General features: G+C 44.1%; 1 protein-coding gene across 1 annotated transcript in view; it reads right to left on the reverse strand.

Annotated features, from left to right (window-relative positions):
* HECTD4 (HECT domain E3 ubiquitin protein ligase 4) overlaps positions 1-23,685 on the reverse strand; it is a 2,691,195-nt gene that overhangs the window by 1,688,618 nt on the left and 978,892 nt on the right. Inside the window, exon 39 of the mRNA XM_086943079.1 lies at positions 3,150-3,352. Coding sequence (XP_086799205.1) covers positions 3,150-3,352 — 203 coding nt within the window. The remainder of the gene's footprint in view (positions 1-3,149; positions 3,353-23,685) is intronic.

A 23,685-nucleotide genomic window follows, 5' to 3' on the forward strand; every position in this document is an offset into this window, starting at 1 on the left:
AACTATTAAGGGCTTTGAGATCAAGATGAGATGGAACTTATTTGGAGTTGAAGCCAAACAACAGTCCGAAACCAGCCATCGCCAGGATATGGCCACTGACAGTGAGGCCGACACCAATCCTGAAGCTACTTGGAGCCCAACGGGACACCAAAGGATTCTGTTGGGAGCCAGAATCTAGCTAACAAAGCCTGGGTGAATACAACAAACTGAGTGGGGTCAGACCCATGTGCCAGAAAAGGCAGGAACTGGTCCACCAGCACAAGGCATGGTATTGGAACAGAGACAGACACCGATGTCAAGGCCTCTGACCAGTAGGGCAGGAATTAATCTTAACAGGACATTGCGATTACAGTATTGGGACGGACCATTGGCCAGACAACTTGCTCCAGAGCCAGAGAAGATGTTAAACTAGAAGGACACCTCTCAAGAGAAACTGGATAACTAACATCCCACCTGCCGATTCGATCCATAGGATATCCTAACAAGTTGCCAGGGCCCTCCCAAACAAGTCGGGATCTATTCAGAAGCTGGACTCTCAGGCAATGCCAAGAACCTGAATGTCTAAAAACGGATACAACACTGGAAACCTTACAACAGTGAAGAAAACTAATGGAAAGAGCAATCAGATCCAGACAGAAGGGAACAGAAAAAAGTGAACTGACATAGGACCGCCGGGTGCTGCCATATATTGCTCCATAATGGCACTTCGGAAGAGGTGCAAGGGTAGAGACCGCGTCATGGCTCCACCTCCAAGCGCATGAGAGATATTGCAAATAATAAGGATCCAGTTTGGTGTCTGGAGTAGATTCAAGAGGTGAGGAATCTGCTGATAGAAGTATCAATTAGAAGCACGGATATCGAACAAAGATGAAGTAATTTGCACTACATGGAGGTTGTCTTTCTTTTAGTTTTTCTCCCTTCCTTCTTGATCCTACAGCGAACTCAAAGTGCAGGTGTGGACTGAAATTCCATAAATTTACTGGGAATGGAAAAAGTGTCCACTGTCTGCTGACCCAACACATATATTTAACATATTGCATTAGATGATAAGAGCTACACAAGAAATATGAACTGATATTGACCTCATTAAAAATCTGACTTTCTAAGAGTTGTCTATCCCAGAGTGAAAAGCAGCAGAGGTCTTGTGACAAAAGCTGAATTGTATCCTTGAACGTTATACTGCTGCACATATTATCAGCCCTCAAATGGATATGCACTCCACTGTTCTGTAGCTATGTTCATCTGTCATTTGTACAAGAGTCAATATACATACTTTACCTGGCAGTCGCCAATAGGTAGTTATAGTTAGGACCTAGTTTCCATAGGTAAAGCATTTTTGGATATATACATATATAGATTTGGAGTTACCACCACCCAAATCAAGGCAGAATTCAGGAACAAACCCATAGTGATCCAACAAAAGCTAACATGCAGAAACGAATTTGCAGTTTACATTCTCACCTGCAGCTGCGGCCTCAGATATGTAGGGAGCACTAAGCTCCAGGTGCACCTACAAATCTTGCAACACATCAGAGCAATTATCAACAGTAACCAGGCATATCCTGTCGCCAGGCACTTCAAAGAAACACATCAGAACAACTTCGACCACCTAAAATACTGTGTAGTTGACTGCATCCCACCACTCAGACGTGGGGGTAACAGGGAGAAATTGTTAAGACACTTGGGGCTAGATGTAGGTAAATTAGATTTACTGATTCATAAATACAGAATTTTACCGATTCGGTATTTATGAATCAGTAAATCTAATGTAGGTAATTATTCGGTAAAAAATACCGAATCGGTAGGATTCGGTATTTACCGATTCAGTAATTACCGAATCGGTATTTGCCATTGATTCCTATGGGCCTAGAAGCCCATAGGAATCAATGGCAAATACCGATTCGGTAATTCCCGAATCGGTAAAATTACCGAATTGCCAAGGGCGACAGGGTGTCACTTTGACACCCTGTTGCACCTCTGTTTCTGGCTTGTGTGCCATGTGGCACACATACATGCCCTGAGGGCATGTATGGGTGTCACATGGCACAGGTGTACATGCACAGATGTGCATGTACACAGGAATTCGTTATTTACCACCCAATAGTATTAGGTGGTAAATAACGAATTCTAAAAGGCCTGTGGCACTGTTTTCAGTGCCACCTGCATCTGGAGTTACAGAATCGGTAAATTTACCGATTCGGTATTTTACCGATTCTGTAACTGTAAGGCCCCCTACATGTCAAAACCCAAATACCGAACTCGGCCGTTACCAACCCGTATTTGGTCTCCTACATCTGGCCCCTGGAGTCTAAATATATAATTGAACTCAATACCAAGGCCCCGGCAGGACTAAACCTTAGTGAAAACTTATACAACTTCCTCTAATAGGAAGTTACTCCAGCTGTGTCTACACATTATTGCTTATAGGATTTTTAGAAGTTGGATGAGTTCTAGTTGGTTGTCCATTTTTTAACCCACTAAGTTTTATATTCTCACCATTAGGAGCATTTTTAATGAACTGTACCAGTCTCGCCAGTTCCTGGAGTGACTTTGGGTTCAATATTCACAAATCACGGCACCTTCACACTTTTCCCCGTCTATTTCAATTTTATCTAGTTTTACTCTTATAACTCATCACACGCAGACTTCGACATGCTGTAACAGACTCTTACAACATAATGGCCCCTCTCGAGCTTCTGCACTAAGCGTACACAGCAGCATCACTTCAGATGCACTCCCGTATCATAGATATTCGCATGGGCACTCTCAAAGAAAGGCTACAATTGATGTGCTTCATTTAACTGTTCCTCGGTTAGTTAGGACGTCACACTTGGTTCCTTGGATTCTGTCAGTGCCACATGGCATTCAAGTATGTTATCCTGAACGCAAGCTCGTGTTACTCCATTAGTTTTTAGAACACATTTACATCACAGTCCCACATACAGCAGAAATGTGCTCAGTTTGTGCATGGTCATTATAGGACTGACAGCTCAGGCTCATAGGACTGTCCACGTCTTCTGTCTTCTCACTGAGCAAGTGCTCAGATCTGTGCACTTTTAACAGAATTGATTTCACAGCAATGGCGGTAATTTGTGGCTCTTGATTTAATGCAATAAAGAAAGGCTAACTAACCCTTCAAAAGTGTCTACCTGGCAAGTTCAGAATTTCTTTCCCTGCAAATGGATGTTTGGGCGGTTTTCTTTTTGTCTCCGGTTGAAATACCACTTGCTGCCTCTTGGTTGATCATCTCGACTGGTGGTCCAACACTAACAATTAGGCCAGACTGTGCCCACTTGGTTGCTTTTCGAAGAGCTGCCACAGCTTCCTCTGTAATAACTTCACAGCAGCCACTCTGAAAAAACAAAGAAAGTAACATATGCATTTATGCAGCAAACCAATTATCAATAGAGAAATTGCACAAACAAAAATCACAATTAATTGCATATTAAAGGAAAGGGGTGCTCAAAATATATTTCTATTTACGTTTAATACTGCTTCATTTCAAACCTGGGACTTCTTTCAAAATAATTGTGCACAGATACTACTTTTGGAAGTGTATTGAAAAGGCCAAACTAGAAAACTTTAGGATACAATTATTTTTATTGTAAGTATATTTTTATTGTTTAGTCAATTAAAACCTTAACAATATAGACACATATATAAAATAGAAGTAAAAACATTAAAAAAGAACATCAATAAAAAAGTAAAAACAAAAAGCATTGTTCATTATTCAACAAAAAGCATTGTTCATTATTCAACAATGTTTTTTTGTTTTTTTTACCACATTGATCCTTAACTGAGGTCAGTCGTAATAACAAACTATTATGTGCCTGTGCAAAAACATTGAGAAATTTGATCAATTTACAGTTTAATTGTGTGTCCAATGGATTTAAACATGCTATTATTGCAGCTCTATAGGACCTAATACCTCTATCTTTAAAGGATTGTCTGAGAAGGGTAGCTCGAGCATTATGGAGTAGGTTGCATATAGAAATTACATGAATGAGATCTTCTTTAAGGTAACTGCAGAGTCTGCATGATTTTGGCCCTTTGTATACCCATATAGGCTGATCCGCTATTGTTGGTTGTTTTTCAGGTGAATTGAAATGCTTTGTTCATATAATGGGCTGGTGCAACTGCCTTGTAGTTGTTGATCACCATCCAGTCATGCGACCTTGTCCTGAAAATATTTTTGTGTATTAGCAGAGAGTGAGTTTTTGCTTCTTTATTTATTGTTTGTTTAAAGGACTGGTATGGCAGGTTTTTATTCCATAACTCATCTGTACAGGTTAATGACAAGGATTTATTTAAATATTGATTACAAGGTGATGCTCTGTTATCTTCTAGTTCTGTCCAGAGGGCTTTATTAATTGCTGATGTGGTTGCATTCTGTTTCAGCCGATACCAAAGCTTTACCATGGCATACATTCTCCCTATTTTTTCATTTGTTAGGCCGAATCCAAGGCGAACCTGAACAACTTTTTTGTACTTGGAAACTATTAATTGGTTTAGAAGCTCTGCATCTTTACCGTGAAAAGTGGCACTCGCGTATGTTAAAGTGGGCAGAATTTCCGTGTCATCACCGCTAGCAGGGGTTTGTGCGTTGGACCTTTCAACTTTTGTGCTAGCTGACGGAAGGCGAATATAAGTGCACTAGTTCTCTGGGACATATACCTTTTTTGCTCTGTATAGTTTTGAAGATTATCTATGTAAAATCCCAAATATTTGTAAATCTTTACTTCCTCTAACTGACTGCCTTTAAGCCAGATGATCTGTTTGCATTTCTGTCGTCTTCCAATCACCATAGTTTTAGTTTTTAATGTATTGATTTCTAGTTTATTCTCTGTGATGTAATCTGACATTTCATTTAGGATTCTTTGAAGGCCAATCTTTGTTTGGCTCATTAACACCACATCGTTGGCATACGAGAGGTGTGTGAGTGCTAGCCCCTCAAGTTTCGGCGGGTGTGAGCTAGTGCTGTCTAGCCTCTGAGCCAAGTCTGACAAGAACAAATTAAAAAGATGCTGCGCCAATACGCAACCCTGTTTGAGGCCTTTTGTCGTATTAAGCTTTCTTGATAATCTGGTGCCGTCTCCTATCTTAATTCTAATCCAAGTGTTTGAATAGAATATTAGTATTCCCTGTAGTATCTTTTCGGGAATGTTCCAGGTATGAAGTTTTTTCCAAATGAGATGGCGGTCTACACTGTCAAATGCCGCCTTTAAATTAATAAAACCGAGGTAAAGTTGTTGTTTCCTCTGTTTACTTTTATTTGCCATCAAAGATAGGGCTAAGATGTTTGATATTGTCCCTATTCCTTGCCTAAAACCGGTCTGATTAATTGGTATAAGATTAAGATTGTCTGTCTATTCCTTTAGGTCTTCCAAGATGAGTGTGGCGTGATATTTAGCTTCGACGTCCAGAAGGGTAATTAGCCTGTAATTTGATAGATTCACTCTGTTTCCACCTTTATAGATAGGTGTCAATATAGAGCCTTGCCAATTCGATGGGATGTAGTTTAAGAGCTCTATTTCATTGTATAATTTGAATAAACGCTTGCTCCAATTAAAAATGGCTTGCGGGATTCCATTAGGTCCTGGCGCACCATCTCCTCTGCCTTTTATTATTACATGTTTTATTCCGTCAGCTGACATTGAGGACACACTTATCTTTGCTCTGGAATTTGCTTCTATTGGGATAGGACCTGGGGCCTTTTCTTCTCTTCCGCGAAATATTCTATCCTCTCCTTTGTTATTTATGTCACTTGCATGCTGTATGTTGGTTTCAGTTGTATTTTTTCCTCAGGGGCTCTTTGGGTTTTGCCGCTAATATGTTGTGGGTTGCTATTTCTGTGAACTTTATGGATAGGAAAGTAGCCCACTAATGTTCTGGAATATTTGATGAAAACTCATTCACCGGTCGTTGTAATTTAGTTATTATTTTCCAAAAAGCGTTCGAGTTGGTTTTCTTGGCACTACAAAGCAGTTCAGCCCAGAATGTATCGTCGCCTGCCCTTTTTTCTTCCCATTGCTGTCTTTTGTAAGTTTTCCTCAAATTACATACCTTGTCCCAGGCTTCTTGGTTATGACAGGTTATTTTTAACCTCCTAATGGCTTTTTTAAGCTCATTTTTCAAGTCTCTTAACGCCTTCGATTGTTTTTGATTAAATTCCTTTCTAATGTTTTGATTTTTTTTCGGTCGTTGACCGATTGTCATTGATGATAAGTTCCGAGGTTACTTTTACCCAGGCTTGAATTTTATTCAGGACCTCTAGTTCACTAGCTGTTATCAATGTCTTTAACTTGGTCTGAAGTGTATCTATTGTCATGTTAGACCATCTTAAGCGTTTATTTTTATTGAATTATTCAGCCACAGATCTCCACATACGCATCCCAGGACCAACATTCCACCATTCCTCTTGTTGCAATGGAATAGCCCCCCTCCATCAGAACCTCCACCAATAGAGGATGCCAGACAAAAGACAAAGATAATCAGAAAATACAAAGCAAAAAAGGTAAGAAAAAAACTGTTAAAAAACGAAAATGAGAATAAAGTTGGAAATGTTCAATTCTTCGCAACATAACGTACATATTCTACATCTTCTACCCATTAGTTGGGTGGAGCAGAGTACAAAAACCAAGGGAACTTGGATGCCAACTAAATAACATCAGGTAATGGCTCATGTTCCTCCATTTGTAACCTTGTTTGGACTCTCACCACTCTTATGAGCATCCAGGAGTGGGCCACTTTCACCTGTGTAAATACAGGCATTTTACCACCATAAAAGACTAGGTTTCGTGGGGCTCCACTTAGAGCATAAGCTGGTCTGAATACGGAGTCACATCATGAGTATGCATGTACAATGGGCGGGCCCGTCAAGTTGTGTTCAACTACATTAGCAGTGTAAATATCACCTTGCAGAAATGATCAAATGTACACTTATCAAAGGACTACCAATAAACTCTCAGCTTTGAGTTGGGTTTTCAATACACAACATACAGTTAAGATACAGTTACAATTACAGTCAATGCAGGAAATGAGTGTTTAGTGGGCTGCACTTGATAGGGGTGGGGGCAACAGGCACACCGTATATATAAAACCTGAAGATTTAAAATGGCTCTGCTATCTGTGGAATATTATCATTGAGTTTTGGTGATTATAGGCTTGTGGAGGTTCTTCGCAATAAAAAAATAAAATGACAAATAGTCGGACAGATAAATATACAGTGAAAATATTCAAAAAGACTACATTTCTCCATCAGCTCAGCAGTACCTCTCGTTCAAAGAAGTAGAGGGTATTTTTTGCCAAACTGCCTTTTCTACTGAAAACTTCAAACTCTAGAGAAGGCCCAGTTTGCTTGCATTACATAATAGTATTAGAATATTTCATGAGTACCCTTTCCTGATTTATACTTTTCTTTGGAAATTTATGTTAAAACTGAACTGAAAATACACTGTATTGCTCATTAAAAAAAAAAAAACGTTTTCAACAATGGGAGGAAAAAACTGCCAAAACTTCTCTCCCATGATCTACTCGACTGGTAGTTAGACTTTCCTGTTCTCTGACTTGCTCAGTGCATTTTGTGCAAGATATTTAGGAGCCTAATGTACGAAGAGTCCATTTGCAAAAAGTGGTTGCAAAATGTGCACCATAAGTTTGCAAACAGATTCTGACTTTGCAAACCAACCTATGGACTAATAGGTCACTTCGCAGAATAAGGAACTGTAGTAAGTCACAGTCCACCCTGACTAAAGAATATTCATTAGGTGGAGTACAATTTGGAACTCACCACAACTGGTCACAATCACAGGGATGCTAGCCTGCCTTGCTCAACAGTCCACAATATTTGTGACAGCTTTTAAATAAAGTTAACTTTTTTCTAAGTGTATCCTATTTTCCTTAAAGAAAATAGGACTTTTTAAAAAAGCTTATTTTTTCTTTAAGATTTGGGAGTCTGGAGTGGTCCCTCATATCCACTACCTTTTCCTTAACAAACCTTTTTTTTAATTCACAAAGGGCAAGGGTCCGCTTTGCAAATGAGTCAGTAATTTTTCCATGTTTTGCAACCAGATTATGGTTGCAAAACATTATACATCTTACACAGATACACAATGTGGATGGGACGACTACAACATGCCACTTCCAAACTTCAGATTGATTCCTATTTGTATTCCCATTTTAGGAGTCCGAAACTATATCAACTCCTAAAAAAGGATTAGTACACAGTAAAAATCTATTCTACAGTCGCAAACACTTCGATTTAGAAAATTGCAGCATTTACAACTGTAAAACACATTATAACGTCAGGCCCTAATGCCACACCACTTTGAAAAATCAACCATTATAACTGAATTCCTAGATGCTGCCATTTACCTGCTAGGAAGAAGCAGTGAAAGATATCCTTTTCATAAAGGGAAGGACTTAAGGTTTCTAAGTGCTAAATACCTATGTGCTAGATACATAGCATGTACAGAAATCATAAAGCCTGAATCTGCTAAAATGCAACCACGTGCTGTTAAAAAAAAGGGGTGGTGGAGGGGACAAATGGTGAAGGAAGAAAGCGGGTGGTTGTAATAAGAATAATAAAAGGGTGGCTAAGGAATTTCTGCCCCACTGATTGGTACTAGGAGTAATTTAGAAGTTAGCAAAGCAAACACAAGGAGATGATGGACGGAGGACTGAAACTTTTCAGACACTCACCCCAGTCACAGATCTTGGTTGAATCCATCATCGTTCTTTAGCTCACTTTGCCACCAAGTTCAGACACCGCTATATGCAAATCCGCTGTGACCCTGTGCTCATGGGAACAGTCCAGCCCTAACAGCCAAGCCATGTCTTCCCAGGAACGGATACAAGCATCCTGGGACCAGTTCCTGGCTAACAGCCCTCGTCAGCCACGCTAGCTTGAATCCAATGACAAAGTGAGAAAGGGACCCACGTCTGGGCATACCCTGCCAACTTAGGGAAAACAAAGCAAACACAAGCAGATGATGGACGGAGCGCTGAAACTTTTCAGACACTCTTCCCCCCCCCGTCACAGATCTGGGTTGAATCCATCATCGTTCTTTAGCTCACTTTGCTACCACAGTTCAGACACAGCTATATGAAAATCAGCCTTGACCCTGTGCCTCATGGGAACAGTCCAGCCCAAACTGCCAAGCCATGTCTTCCCTGGACCGGAAACAAGCATCCTGGGACTGGTTTGGGGCTAATAGCCTTCGTCAGCGAGGCTAGCTTGACTTCAAAGGCAAAGTGAGCAAGGGACCCATGTCTGGGCATACCCTACCAACTTAGGGCGAACAAAGCAAACAAAAGGAGATGATGGATTGAGCACTGAAACTTTTCAGACACTCACCCCCAGTCACAGATCTGGGTAGAATCCATCATCGTTCTTTAGCTCACTTCGCCACCCCAGTTTAGACACAGCTATATGCAAATCAGCCTTGGCCCTGTGCCTCATGGGAAGAGTCCAGATGTGACCTGAGAGAATCAGACAAGCAGCTGTGTTTCAGTTCAGCTGCAAGTGGCTAAGATGATTTTCTAGGGCATTCATGCAGATAGCGTTCCCCTAGTCTAGCAATAAGCAAGATGTCTATCATTGAAGGTATAATTGATAGAAAGGTTTTTAGTTGTGAAAAGCATGGTGCTCGAGGGGTCCACTTTTGCCGCTCAGCGTAACAAGAAAGACTGACTAGATGAGACGGCTCTCTGGTAAAAAAAGAGGCACTTTGTGACATGACAATTTATTTCCCATAATTTCCTAGTTTAGGTTCCAGGACTTGCAGAAGGTGACGGATGATGAGGAATTATTTCTTGCATAACGCAATCCAAAGTGATGTTTGTTTTATCACAACTACACTCCTGGAAGCACTTCTACACATCACAAAAACCTGCTGCTGCATTTAAGTGTGTGAAATGTGTTTATTTTTGTAAGGAAGTAATTAGAGGTAACTGCACTCTTCTGGCCTGTCATTTCTGATCAGCTTCTGAACTCGGGGCAGGAGAGGCAGCGGCAGGAAGGCAGACAAGAACCTCAAGCTCTACTCTAGGCGTAAATAATTTCCGAGAGGGAGCCTTGTACTTTTATATTGTCATGGATCTCCTTGGTGACCCTGCAATATCTTTATTTTGTACGGCAGGTTGTCCTTTATCCCATATTGTTGGAAGGTATGATCCTTCTGCATGGTTACCCCAACTTTTTGCCTGTTCACATATTTTTCTGACTAGTTCGACTGGGATCTTGCTAATCAGGACCCCAGTTTCTGTTTCTCTTCCCTAAATTGGACATGGTGAGCACTTAGGTACACTCAGAATTGGCTACTAGTGTACCCTTTAAGTCGCTAGTATATGGTACTAAGACACCCAGGGCATAGGTACACCAGGGGTCTCCCATGGGCAGAAGCATGTATTATGCCACCCATGGTAGCTAACTCATGTTGTGACTACAAGCCTGATATTGCAGCCTGTGTAAGCTGGTGCTAGCACCACTTATAACAGATATAGGTTTCGTTATATCTGAGGTCACTGCACTTAATACCTATAAGTTACCCCTAGGCAGGCCTTTCAATCCTGAAGGCAGGGAGCTCGGTTATAGTTGTGAGGGTGCCCCTGCATGAACCCCTACAACCCTCAGGAGTCCATTCTCCTGGATTGCAAGTTCATAAGCCATTACCATACATAGAGTGTCCATGCGTCATTAAGCAATGGCTATCTCTAAACTGGCTGTAACGAACCTGGCTGTTTGATATCAAACATGTTGGAATCATACCTCCACACCGTAAACAATGTGGGAGGTATAAATCATACCCCCACACCGTAAACAGTGTGGGAGGTATGGATCCATGCACTGTAAAGCTCCTCCTGTAGGCCCTCTGTGCTTCCGGTACCAGCCTTCTAGACCCAGACAGCAAACTATGGTAGCTACCGACCAGAGACACAATTCTGCCCTACTCCTGCAGAGCCAAGGTCGAGCAGGGGAAGGCAGGACAATAGGTTTCCTGTCACAGAGAAGTGTGACCACTGCCCAGAAAAGACTTTGTGTATTGGGAAAGGGTGGGGGCGCTTGCCAGCACAACTAGGCTGCTTTCAAGGGCACATTTGGTGCCCTCCTTGCATACTCCAGTAGAAACCAGTTCAGGGAGCCGTTGGCTCCGACTCTAGGGCGAAACTGGACAGAGGACATGGGAGTATCCTCCTCACTATCCAGCCCCTCCTCTGGGAGGTACCCCTGAATCGTCCCAACCCTTTCCTAAGGGTAGTTAAGGGCTTTCCTGTGGGTGGTTCTCTAAATTCATTGTGGGACAAGATTTAGATCAGAAAGCTCTTCAACTTCAACCGTCTGGGCACTTTGAACTTCGCTTAGGAAACAGAGACTGCAACTGGGAAGACTCCTACTGCTCCTGGTTCTCGTTGTCCTGCCAGTCTTCTGCAACGTCTGTGCCTGTGCTACATACAAGTTCTTCACAAGGGCTGTGGACATCCAAGATACCTGAAGGAATCTCCCAAGGAGTGAAGGAGTCACTCCCTTGCATCTGCAGGCACCTCAACAAAGCTGACTGGTCTGCTATTCCTGAGCTCCTTCGGACTCTGAAAGGTCAGTACTCAGGTGGTGGTTCTGCAACTCCCTCGAGGCCTGCACTGTTTTCACAGCAAGTTTGCAGTCAGTATTCCTCGTCGGAACCGTTGGAACAGTACCCCTGTAAACCGCATCAACTAGCGGTTGCCAAGGTTTGTTGACTCTATCCTCCAGAGATCTTTGAGCTCCAAGAAGCTCCAGGCTCAGGCATCCCCTGTGGCCAAGATCTTCACCTGCACTACATCCTTTGCACCGTGGGCCTTCATCCTTTGATGAGCTGCTTGAGGTCCTCTTGCGACTCCTGTGCTTTCGCCCCGTGGATCCTCTCAAGAGTCTCCTTTGGCTCCAGTGGACTCCCCTGCTTGCTCGGGCCAGCTCTGACTTACCTGCTTGTAGTGAGTCAACTGGACCTTGCTGGTCCCGACACTGCACCTTCTTCGAGGACTACGTTGGTTGCCGTTGTCAAGGCTTGTCCATGCCCATGCCGGAAACTGACCCCTTTGCTCTTGACATCCGACGTGGGACAGCTTGTGAACAGCTCCTGGCCTTCTACGTCGCCTACTCACTGCAACTTCAAGGTCACGGTCAACTCTCCTGCATCTCCAACATTGCTGTATGTACACAACAGTGGTCCCTTGCAGGGAGAGGATTAAAATGAGAATGAATATAGACTCAGTCAGTTCTATATTAGTGAAGACGTGCCCAGCCGGGCAGAGGTCCTCAAACTTTATATTTAAATATAGATTTTACAAAACACAATAACACCTTCAACAATTCACGTGCGTGGGGCACAAGCCTGTATCAACCCACGACAATACAAAGACAAAAACATACACAAAAGGGCTTATAAGGCAAAGTCAGCAGTCTCTGTAAGTTTCCAAATTATTAGCAGAGAATTACTCATGGGTACCATTACATAATTATGTATAGAAAATTCCACAGGTATATGGTACACAGTAGGTCGACGACGTTTCGGACCCCCTTACTAAATGATGGGGTCCATCATCAGGACAAAACAGTGGTTGCCTTTTTTGTTACTAGCCTCTTTAGCCTGAGGGGAAGGAAGGAGGACAAAATATACATTATATACTAAACACTCATAAAGATGGTGACATTGTGCAGTGATTTTTGAGCTAGTTCGCTTGTATCCTGGCGGGAACAGCGAGTGACCTTATTCAATGTGTAGACAAGCATTCGATTGTGTGTGGATGCACATGCTGGTAGTGACTTTGTGCGTGCATCTTGGTGACTGACTGGTTCTCAGAGTGAGTCAGTTAAAAGGCGGCGCATTGCTGTGGTCGAAATTAAGAAGAGGGTGGTGAAGTGACTGATCGTACATTGGTCCAGTTTTATACTACATGAACATCGTTTTAAGGTGAAATACCGGCGCAGTGATGCCGAGTGAGTTTGAAGGTGCAGCGGTCCATTTATATTGAAAACACATCATAGTAGGATAGAACAGCGACGCAGTGATGCTGAGTGAATTTAAAAATGGGGGGGAAAAAGGATTTTGTGATTGGAAATACGACGTTAATTAGATAGTATGTAGCTCACCAGGGGGCATATGGAGGGGGCTCATATAAGAGCGCGCAGGCACGAAGTTAGGTAGGGTTGCGAATTAAATTTCCGGTCCAATGGAATTCCTATGAAGGAAGTATTTGCCACAGTTTATGGACGGGGAACAGCCGGTTAACAAAATGGGCGGCGGAGGAGAGAATTGTGAGGCGGCTTACCAGGAATTGATTAATTGCGACTGTCCATGGGCGGGGAGGGAGAGTGGTCCGATTCCGCATGAACCTACGATTTAATTATACATTTTAGGGGCAAGAAATCTAGGTAAACAGGCAGCAGGGTGACTTTAGTAAAAGCCGAGTTGGGCTTACCTTTGACGCCGGATAATGTCGGAAGCGCTGTTCGCGCTGGGGTGCTGGACCAGGATTGCCTGTCAGTTCAAAAACAGGTGGTCAAACACGGGAAGGGGTAAAGGGGTAAAGCGGGGATGTGGAGGCGAGCGTGGCGCGTTGCTCATGCTTACCGGATCAGTCGGCACGAATGGATTTCCTGGTGTAGCGGGATTGGGTGAGCCCAAGGCTTAAAAAGCTCTGTCATTGGTTCAGCAGGGGCCATGAAAATAAAGGAAGGACACCGGCCGAGCGGCCATGTTAGGGAGGGGGGGTCAGATCTCTAAATAGTTAGTGATGCCTTAGTTAGAGATAAGTGCACCATAGTGACAATTGTGAAAAGTGAGCAATTGTGAGAAACAACATTAAAAATAAACATTAAAAATTAAAAATTAGAGTACATTAGCTATACAGTTGGAGTATCTGTGTGGGCCAGCGAGTTTTAAGCAGTTTCACTAGAGTCATTTCAATTGGGGAATATGATCAGATAAGTGTAGTCCAGTCCTCCTGTTGGTTGAGACCAGAATTCAAACTATCAGTCCTTATGATCCATTTTAGTTCCTCTTTATTCAGCAGGAGATTAAGGTCACCTCCTCTTGGTGGTATTGTGACTTGGTTTATAACCGTCCAACGCATATCATTCTCTGTGTGTTCCTTTGCAATGAAATGTTCAACCAGTGGTGCGTTGGCGGTCTTGCAACGTATTCTGCTCCGGTGTTGGGAAATCCGCAATTTCACCTTTTGCATAGTTTGTCCAACATAAATAAGGTCACATGGACAGAAAATTGCGTATACAACATTACAACTATTACAGTTTGTAAAAGTCTTCAACACATTTCTAGTATCCTTGTAAATAAATTCTTTACATTCAATAGTGAGGTCACAAACCACGCATGTTCCACATTTCGCATGACCCCTAAGGGGTATTGTAGTCCAATGGTCATTAATTGTTCTTTTTAGTGGGGTGGAGGAAGGTAGGGCTGCCCTCACTAAATGGTCTTTGATATTCCTGTTTTTCTTAAAGGCAAACAAGGGGCGTTCCCAGTTAAGTTGCCCAGAGTTTACTATGTGCCAGTTTTTTTTAATGGTTTTCGTGATTTTGTTAGACACGCTGGAAAAAGTTGTGACACACACCAGTTTATTTGTAGTGGGCTTGGGTCTATTTACCAAGACGGTCTCACGTGGGCAATACCAAGCACGCTTCATAGAATTTTTTATGAGGCGGCGAGGGTAGCCTCTTTGTCTCAGTGTAGTAGCTAGGAGACCGGCTTCGTGGAAATAATCCTCTTTGTGGAAACTGTTCCTTCTCAACCGGAGGAACTGTGAGTAGGGTAGGCTATCTTTTAGGGCCCTAGGGTGACAGCTATCGTAGCTTAAAAGCGTGTTTTTGTCAGTGGGTTTATGGTACAGAGAGGTGTATAGCAGGCCATTCTCATGCTTGATGTTAAGGTCCAAAAAAGGGATAGAAGTTTTGCTATGAGTCAATGTGAATGTTAGTCCACTGCAGTTGTTGTTCAACCAATGTAGTAGGGCTGGGAAGGTCTCAATCTCATTTCCCCATATCATGAAGACATCGTCTATATAACGTCTCCATGTGAGGATGCCCTGATAGAATGGATTGCTGTCAACAAGGATCGTGTTACACTCCAACCAATCCATGTAGAGAATGGCTAGGGTTGGAGCAAAAATGGCTCCCATGGAGGTTCCACGGACCTGCTGGAAATACTGGTTGTCGTATGTAAAGAAATTTTGTGTAAGACAGATTTCAAGGAGCTGAATTATGAACAGTGTGGGGACTCTATGTGGACGAGTTCTTTGATCAAGTATACTCTCCATTACCAAAAGGGATTCTCTCTGGGGGATGTTAGTATACAATGATTCAACATCGAGGGTACAGAGGGTCTCAGTATTATGGTCAAATGGATGGTTCTCAACAAGGTTAATCATGTGGGTGCTGTCTTTTATGTAGCATCTGGTCGTTGGGACGAAGTCCTTTAAGAAAAAGTTTACATAGTGTCCCAGGGGTTCCAAAACTGAACCGCAGCCCGATACTATTGGACGGCCGGGTGGTTGGTCAGGATTCTTGTGCACCTTGGGTAGGGTGTAAATCACGGGAGTCCTAGGATTGGGAGTATTGAGGAAATCATACTCGTGTTTACTTAAGTATCCATTATCCAAGGCCTCAGTAGTAATGACTCTGATTAAGGCTTGGATTTCTTTAGTAGGATTAGTGGAAAGTCTGCAATAATGGTCTGTATTTGATACTTGACGGAATAGCTCATTTTTAGGTCTCGCCTGTCGATGCGCATGCGCATCGAGCAAGCGAGACTATAGGGGCTCATCGACTCTTTATCTAACTTGCAAGGAATCGTGGCGATTCCTTGCAGTGCCCGTGACTTTTAAGGTCAATGCGCATGCGCATTGAGCTTATGCGCATGCGCATTGACCTTAAAAGCGCGTGCGCGTGCACGTCCGTCTCCTAACACACACACACCCTCTCCCCCGCTCCGCCCCCTCCCGCCGTGTCGCATTTCTCTTTCTCCTCCCCCTCCCCTCTCTCCCCTCCGTCTCGTTTCACACACACCCTCTCCCCCGCTCCGCCCCCTCCCCGCCAACACCGCCTCGCGAGCTCGTCATTCCAAACCCGCCCTCCCCCACCTCCCCCCTCCTCCTCTCCTCCCCTGCCTGCCGCTAGCCTTGCCTACTCTCTCGCACCCTCCCCCAGCTCCGCCCCCTCACTACTTGTTTTCTTTGCCCTTCCTTCCTCTTTCTCTTGCTACTTTCAGTGTTTAATACTCTGCCCCTTTCTTTTTCCCGCTAATCTTCTCCCTCTCCTCTTCCGTGTGCCCCATCTCGTTCCATTCCTCTTGTCCACCCTGGCGCTTTCCTCCGTCACCACCTGCCTTCTCTCTGTGTCCTTCTCCGCTTCCGTGTCTATTTGGAGAAGGACAGACGGAGATCCCACTAGCTCGCGGTACTCCATCCGAGGACGGCGGCCGAAACGGGCTCCAACATTTCCACCAATCATGTGTACCTTCTGGCTTCTGGTAACTCTCTGTTATTCCGTCTATGACAAGAAGTTGATACCGTTTGCTGCAGTTGTGTGATAAATGCTGAGACGGGCCAAGCTCCGGTTCTGCGTGTGTTTCTCTGCCTGTTTGTGAGCGCGAAAGAATTGAGATGGTTCTATGTTCCCTGGCTGCTCTTTTCCTAAGCACCTTGAATGTCGAAACCCGACCAGTTTCCCCATGGCCCGTTGCAAATGAGCAACCGGTATTGCATTTGTTACAGACTTATTTATTTTTTTTTTTTTCCAATCATATTCCGGTTTTTGGTCGTGCCTGCCAGACATCGTAGCTTTCTGGTTGCAAAAGACTTATTGTTGGTTTGCTATGAAAATACATATCGGATTGAAGCCTGCCCGTTGGTTACCACTTGTTGGCATTCCTGTCACCCTCGTTTTTCAGCGTCTTTGTGTCCCAGCTTGTCATTTGTGTCTTTGTCCCTCTCATGAAGCCAAGTCTCTTTACCATCTCTTTTGATTGGATTTTTTGCCCCCACCCCAATTGCTTTTCAAGCACTATTTTTTTCTTTTTGGTTGAGCACTCCATGAGAGTGTACGTGTTTTCCACCTGTCTCCGTCATGTACCTCTATCCCTCTGCAGTCTTTGTAGTTATCTGTTACCTGTGTGCTTCTCCCTGCCCCGCCTCCATGTTTTTGCACACACTCTTGTGTCCTCCCCGTTGAGCTTTTGCTCGTGTGCTTCTCCCCCATCTACTCCACATTGCTTACTTGCCCCCTGCTTCTCTTTCCCACCACGGCTTTCTGTGTTTGTCACCCGGCCCTTCATGTTGCTTCCCCACCTTGCCCTCCTTTGTTGTCACTTGTTGCTTCTCTTGCCCACCCCCCATTGCTTCCCCTCACCTGCACTCTGTGTTGCCACACCAGCTCCCGCCACCTGCACTTCAAAAAATCACAAAACACTTGCATACGTATTTTCTTTTAACTTGTTGATCCAGCTCGGATCAGTAATAAAAAGAACAACGGAAAAAAAAACCTGAAACTATCTGCGTCATTTTGTAGGCATGCAAGTGTGCGGGCACAGCAACTAAATGATGCAACTGGTCACATCAAGGTATTTTTTTTTATTTAGCCATGCTGCACATTTCATGGTGCCGTTCAGCCTGGCTAAAATCCATTGACAAAGCCAATTGGTCTCCAAGGTTAGACCTATTAGCTTAGCGAATGCTTTGTATCTTGTGCTCTTAAAGGTAGAGTTGCCAGTGTATTATAGGCCATAGCTGCTGCCGATTACCAGGGCAGCCTTTCGTTCAAGTGGAGCATTATGTGATCACTACTTCTGGCCATAAATGCTAATCCATGCACTTTGTTCACAAAACACGTTTTCCCAACTCCTCTCGAGATTTCAGGCTTAGCCTCTGACAGTCATTGTCCCATGTTCCACCCTCTCCCCCACCCCAGCTCAAGAGTCCTCCTCTGGTTCATCCCACCTGTCATTCATCTACTGCCTTACATGCTTCTGCGTCGGAGGGCAACTATTTGGAATCATTTGAACAGGAATGCTTGGTTTTATCTACGTATCGTTTACATCAAAATGAGGTAAATTTGGTACCAGTTAGCCTCTCTGTTAAAAGTCTACCCTTTTTTGATGCGGTGTCTGTTAAAGTGCTGAAAACAACTGCACACCTCACCCTCACTCACCCTCAACCCCTCACCCTCACCCACCCCCTCACCCCCTCACCCTCACTCACTCACCCTCACTCACCCTCACTCACCCTCACTCACCCTCACTCACCCTCACTCACCCTCACTCACCCTCACTCACCCTCACTCACCCTCACTCACCCTCACTCACCCTCACTCACTCACCCTCACTCACTCACCCTCACTCACTCACCCTCACTCACCCTCACTCACTCACCCTCACTCACCCTCACTCACCCTCACTCACCCTCACTCACCCTCACTCACCCTCAACCCCAACCCCTCAATCACCCTCACTCACCCTCAACCCCTCAGCCTAACCCTCACCCACCCTCAAAAACTCACCCTCACTCACCCTCAACACCTCACCCTCACTCACCCTCAACCCCTCACCCCCTCACCCTCAACCTCGAACACTCCCCCTCAAACCTCACCCTCACTCACCCTCACTCACCCTCACTCACCCCCTCACCCTCACTCACCCTCACTCACCCTCACTCACCCTCACTCACCCTCACTCACCCTCACTCACCCTCACTCACCCTCAACCCCTCACCCTCAACCCCTCACTCACCCTCACTCACCCTCACCCTCAACACCTCAGCCTCACCCTCACTCACCCTCAACCCCTCACCCTCACTCACCCTCACTCACCCTCAACCTCATGCTAAAGATTTACAAAAAAACCCATAAACAATTCTAAAAGCACTAACTCTAATGCTGCGAGACCTATTGCATTTCTAATGCTTGTTGTAGTTGTCGATGTCTTGCAATACAATTCCCCCACCCTTTTCAGCTGGCTTAATGATTAGATTGGAATTATTCTTAAGTTTGGAGATTGCAGATTTCTCATCTATGGAAATATTATATGGCACAAAAATGTGAGATTTTGCCAGATCGGTGGTTTCTTTGAGAATTTTTTTTTAATGTTGTTTCTCACAATTGCTCACTTTTCACAATTGTCACTATGGTGCACTTATCTCTAACTAAGGCATCACTAACTATTTAGAGATCTGACCCCCCCTCCCTAACATGGCCGCTCGGCCGGTGTCCTTCCTTTATTTTCATGGCCCCTGCTGAACCAATGACAGAGCTTTTTAAGCCTTGGGCTCACCCAATCCCGCTACACCAGGAAATCCATTCGTGCCGACTGATCTGGTAAGCATGAGCAACGCGCCACGCTCGCCTCCACATCCCCGCTTTACCCCTTTACCCCTTCCCGTGTTTGACCACCTGTTTTTGAACTGACAGGCAATCCTGGTCCAGCACCCCAGCGCGAACGGCGCTTCCGGCATTATCCGGCGTCAAAGGTAAGCCCAACTCGGCTTTTACTAAAGTCACCCTGCTGCCTGTTTACCTAGATTTCTTGCCCCTAAAATGTATAATTAAATCGTAGGTTCATGCGGAATCGGACCACTCTCCCTCTCCGCCCATGGACAGTCGCAATTAATCAATTCCTGGTAAGCCGCCTCACAATTCTCTCCTCCGCCGCCCATTTTGTTAACCGGCTGTTCCCCGTCCATAAACTGTGGCAAATACTTCCTTCATAGGAATTCCATTGGACCGGAAATTTAATTCGCAACCCTACCTAACTTCGTGCCTGCGCGCTCTTATATGAGCCCCCTCCATATGCCCCCTGGTGAGCTACATACTATCTAATTAACGTCTTATTTCCAATCACAAAATCCTTTTCCCCCCCCATTTTTAAATTTACTCAGCATCACTGCGTCGCTGTTCTATCCTACTATGATGTGTTTTCAATATAAATGGACCGCTGCACCTTCAAACTCACTCGGCATCACTGCGCCGGTATTTCACCTTAAAACGATGTTCATGTAGTATAAAACTGGACCAATGTACGATCAGTCACTTCACCACCCTCTTCTTAATTTCGACCACAGCAATGCGCCGCCTTTTAACGGACTCACTCTGAGAACCAGTCAGTCACCAAGATGCACGCACAAAGTCACTACCAGCATGTGCATCCACACACAATCGAATGCTTGTCTACACATTGAATAAGGTCACTCGCTGTTCCCGCCAGGATACAAGCGAACTAGCTCAAAAATCACTGCACAATGTCACCATCTTTATGAGTGTTTAGTATATAATGTATATTTTGTCCTCCTTCCTTCCCCTCAGGCTAAAGAGGCTAGTAACAAAAAAGGCAACCACTGTTTTGTCCTGATGATGGACCCCATCATTTAGTAAGGGGGTCCGAAACGTCGTCGACCTACTGTGTACCATATACCTGTGGAATTTTCTATACATAATTATGTAATGGTACCCATGAGTAATTCTCTGCTAATAATTTGGAAACTTACAGAGACTGCTGACTTTGCCTTATAAGCCCTTTTGTGTATGTTTTTGTCTTTGTATTGTCGTGGGTTGGTACAGGCTTGTGCCCCACGCACGTGAATTGTTGAAGGTGTTATTGTGTTTTGTAAAATCTATATTTAAATATAAAGTTTGAGGACCTCTGCCCGGCTGGGCACGTCTTCACTAATATAGAACTGACTGAGTCTATATTCATTCTCATTTTAATCCTCTCCCTGCAAGGGACCACTGTTGTGTACATATAACTAAGCTCCCTCGCCGATACTTATTGGGGTCCCCTTGTTGTTTAAAAAAGATCTCCAACATTGCTGGGCATTGGTTTTTCGTGCTTCCTGGTCACTCCTTGTGTGGCGTAGACTCTGTCCCCTCTGCTTGCAGGTATCTCTCATCTTGAATCCACCATTGGGTTCTACAGGACTCCTTCCCCTTTTTCGCCAGTGGCATCCTTTCTGAAGTCCTCCATTGTAGTCTACGGCGGTTTCCGACTTCACTTCACACCTATGCACCCGGCTTCCCTGGTGTAGGTGTCCTGGTTCCTGGGGTTTCCACGGGTGGAGTGACTCTCCAAACTTCCATCCTTCATGAGGTGTCTTCAGGGTCCGCTGGGAATGGTTCTTTTCTTCAAAAAACATACCCATTGACTTGCATTGAGCATGCTGTCATGTTCCCACTGCACACGACCACCGTGGGGTTCCTAGATACTCACCTTGGTTGGTTCCTTGGGTCCTCGGATCTGCTAGGTCTTCTAGGTCCATTCTCGACTTAGGTCATGGTTCGCATTCCACTATCTATTTTAGTACATGGTTTAGTTTCCCCCTGGAGACCCCTGTATATTTGTGCTACTTACGTGTTCTATTTCCAAAGTATTTGTCTGTAATGTGTAAAGGTATGAATTACATACCTTCGGTAATGATGTATCTGGTAGAGATGATTCTAGCCGCAGATTCATTAACGTAGAATTATTCCCAGGCGTGAGACTGGATCCGGACTATTGTTTTTTGCCACTGCATCCCTGCGCGCCGGGGGACGGCATCACACGACTCCGCCCAGGTGTTGTCAGCCTACGTGAAGTCAGCGAGGTCACATAAGTCCCACCCCAGCGCGCCTACGTCAGTTTTCTTCTGAGAACTTTTCCGCGCAACTACGCAGAGCCATCAGACAAAACTGGGAGTATGGGAACAGTGTGCGTTTTAAAAATTTGTTCTCCATAATTTGTATTTGTGCACTTTTATGGTATCCCCATACCCCTGCCCCATAGGTCGCTACTGGCAAACATTTAGATTTGTACAGTATCTTCAGTTCCGTTATTGGTTTTTGACCTAATTTGCTTGCTAAGCGGAAGAGGGCCTCTATCGATCTGCTAGTCTTTTGGACCTGGGTTGTTATTAAAGGGTCCCAATTCAGTGTTTTATTAAAAAGATTTCCCAAGTAATTAAAATGTGGGACTTTCTCAATAACCATATTGTCCACAACAAATTTACAGGTTTTAGTCCTATTTGGGCCGCAAACCATTGTAAATGATTTTGTAAAGTTAACCTTTAGGTCTAATCCCAACATAAATTTGTTAAAAGCATTCAAACACTTTTGCATACTGTTTGCTGTTAGGGTCATTAACACAGTATCGTCTGCATAAGACAATAAGGGTATATGTTTGCCACTTATTTTAGGGAAGTCCAGACCTTTTTCTAATAAAAAAATTTCTAAACCATTTGTGTATACTAAAAACAAAAATGGGGCCAGAATACAACCCTGGCGGACACCTTCAGTTGAGGGGATAGACCCAGTTTTTTCGCCACTAGGGCCATATCGAATCGCCACAGAAGTAGCAGCATGTAATCTGCGCAACAAAGTAACCAATGATTCCTCGAACCCCATGGACTCCATTAGCAGCCACAATTTCCCCCCACACAGTGTTGAATGCACTTGGTTAAGTCCATAAAGGCCAGGTGAATTGAAGCACTCATGGCCTTTATGTACTTCCCCATTATCAAGGCCAGATTGAGGCTCTGCTCCGTTGTCCCCCTACCTTTCCTAAAGCCATATTGTGTATCCACAATGAGTCCAGAGGAGTTCGCCCATGTCTCAAGGCGGGCCAGTATTACTCTCCCCAATAGCTTGCAAGAGGCATCTATTAAGGAGATTGGCCTATAACAACAGGGGTTGCTTTTATTACTTTTTTGAAAATGGGCACAACTACTACCTCTTTCCAAGATGATGGGATGCCCCCCACGATAATCGCCTTAAAAACATTAAGCAACAGTGGCGCCCAAACATCAGGATTATTTTTAAACAAATCCAAGGGTACAGCGTCAGGACCCGGTGCCTTGAGAGGGATACCTCTTCTCAAGGCCTCCTCCACTTCACCCAACCAAAGCGATAGACTAAGCTGTTGTGCAGTCTGAATATTAAGATGAATTTCATCCTCACTTTCATTTGTCAATGAAGTGCCCTTTGGATTAAAGAGCCTAGAGTAATGGGCCTCCCAAGCCTCCCCGGTTATATGTGTGACCATGGTCCTATTTTCATTACTGAAAAGGGGGCGATTTATAACCTCCCAGAATAACCTACTGTCTCTCAAATCAGTCGCTTTCTCAAGGTCATCACAGGCCTGCTTTTTCAATTCTAATTTCCTTTTTTCAATGGCCTCTTTATAATTTCTTCTAGCTTTCTTAACCATTGCCTTATCCCGTGGGACTCCGTGTAAAGCCTTCTTCAGTAATGTTTGTGCTTCCTGGCAGGTTTAAAAAAGTTTGTGGCCACACTCTTACAGAGCACTTCAAAATCCTGTACTATCAAATCTGGCTCAGAGGTACTCGTCAAACAATTCATTCCTTTTGGTAAATTGGCTTTAAAAATCGTTTGCTCCAATATTTTAGGATTAATCCTATCCCATTTCAACCTAATGCCTTGATTATGACTATATTTCATTGGTTGTTCAGAAGACTTTTCCCTGACAGCCACAATACTCAGCAATACAACTAGTGGGTTATGATCACTGGCAGGGTTTGCTTATATTCTAAAATCATCAATAAGGTGGGCATACCTGCTAGAAACTAACACAAAGTCAATTACGCTCATTCGTCCCCCAGGCCTTTGAAAGGTTGGAATTGGCACCATTGGAGTGTTGGTCAACATATCGAGCATGC

The sequence above is a fragment of the Lissotriton vulgaris genome, chromosome 11 (assembly GCF_964263255.1).
Source record: "Lissotriton vulgaris chromosome 11, aLisVul1.2, whole genome shotgun sequence".
Taxonomy (NCBI): Eukaryota; Metazoa; Chordata; class Amphibia; order Caudata; family Salamandridae; genus Lissotriton; species Lissotriton vulgaris.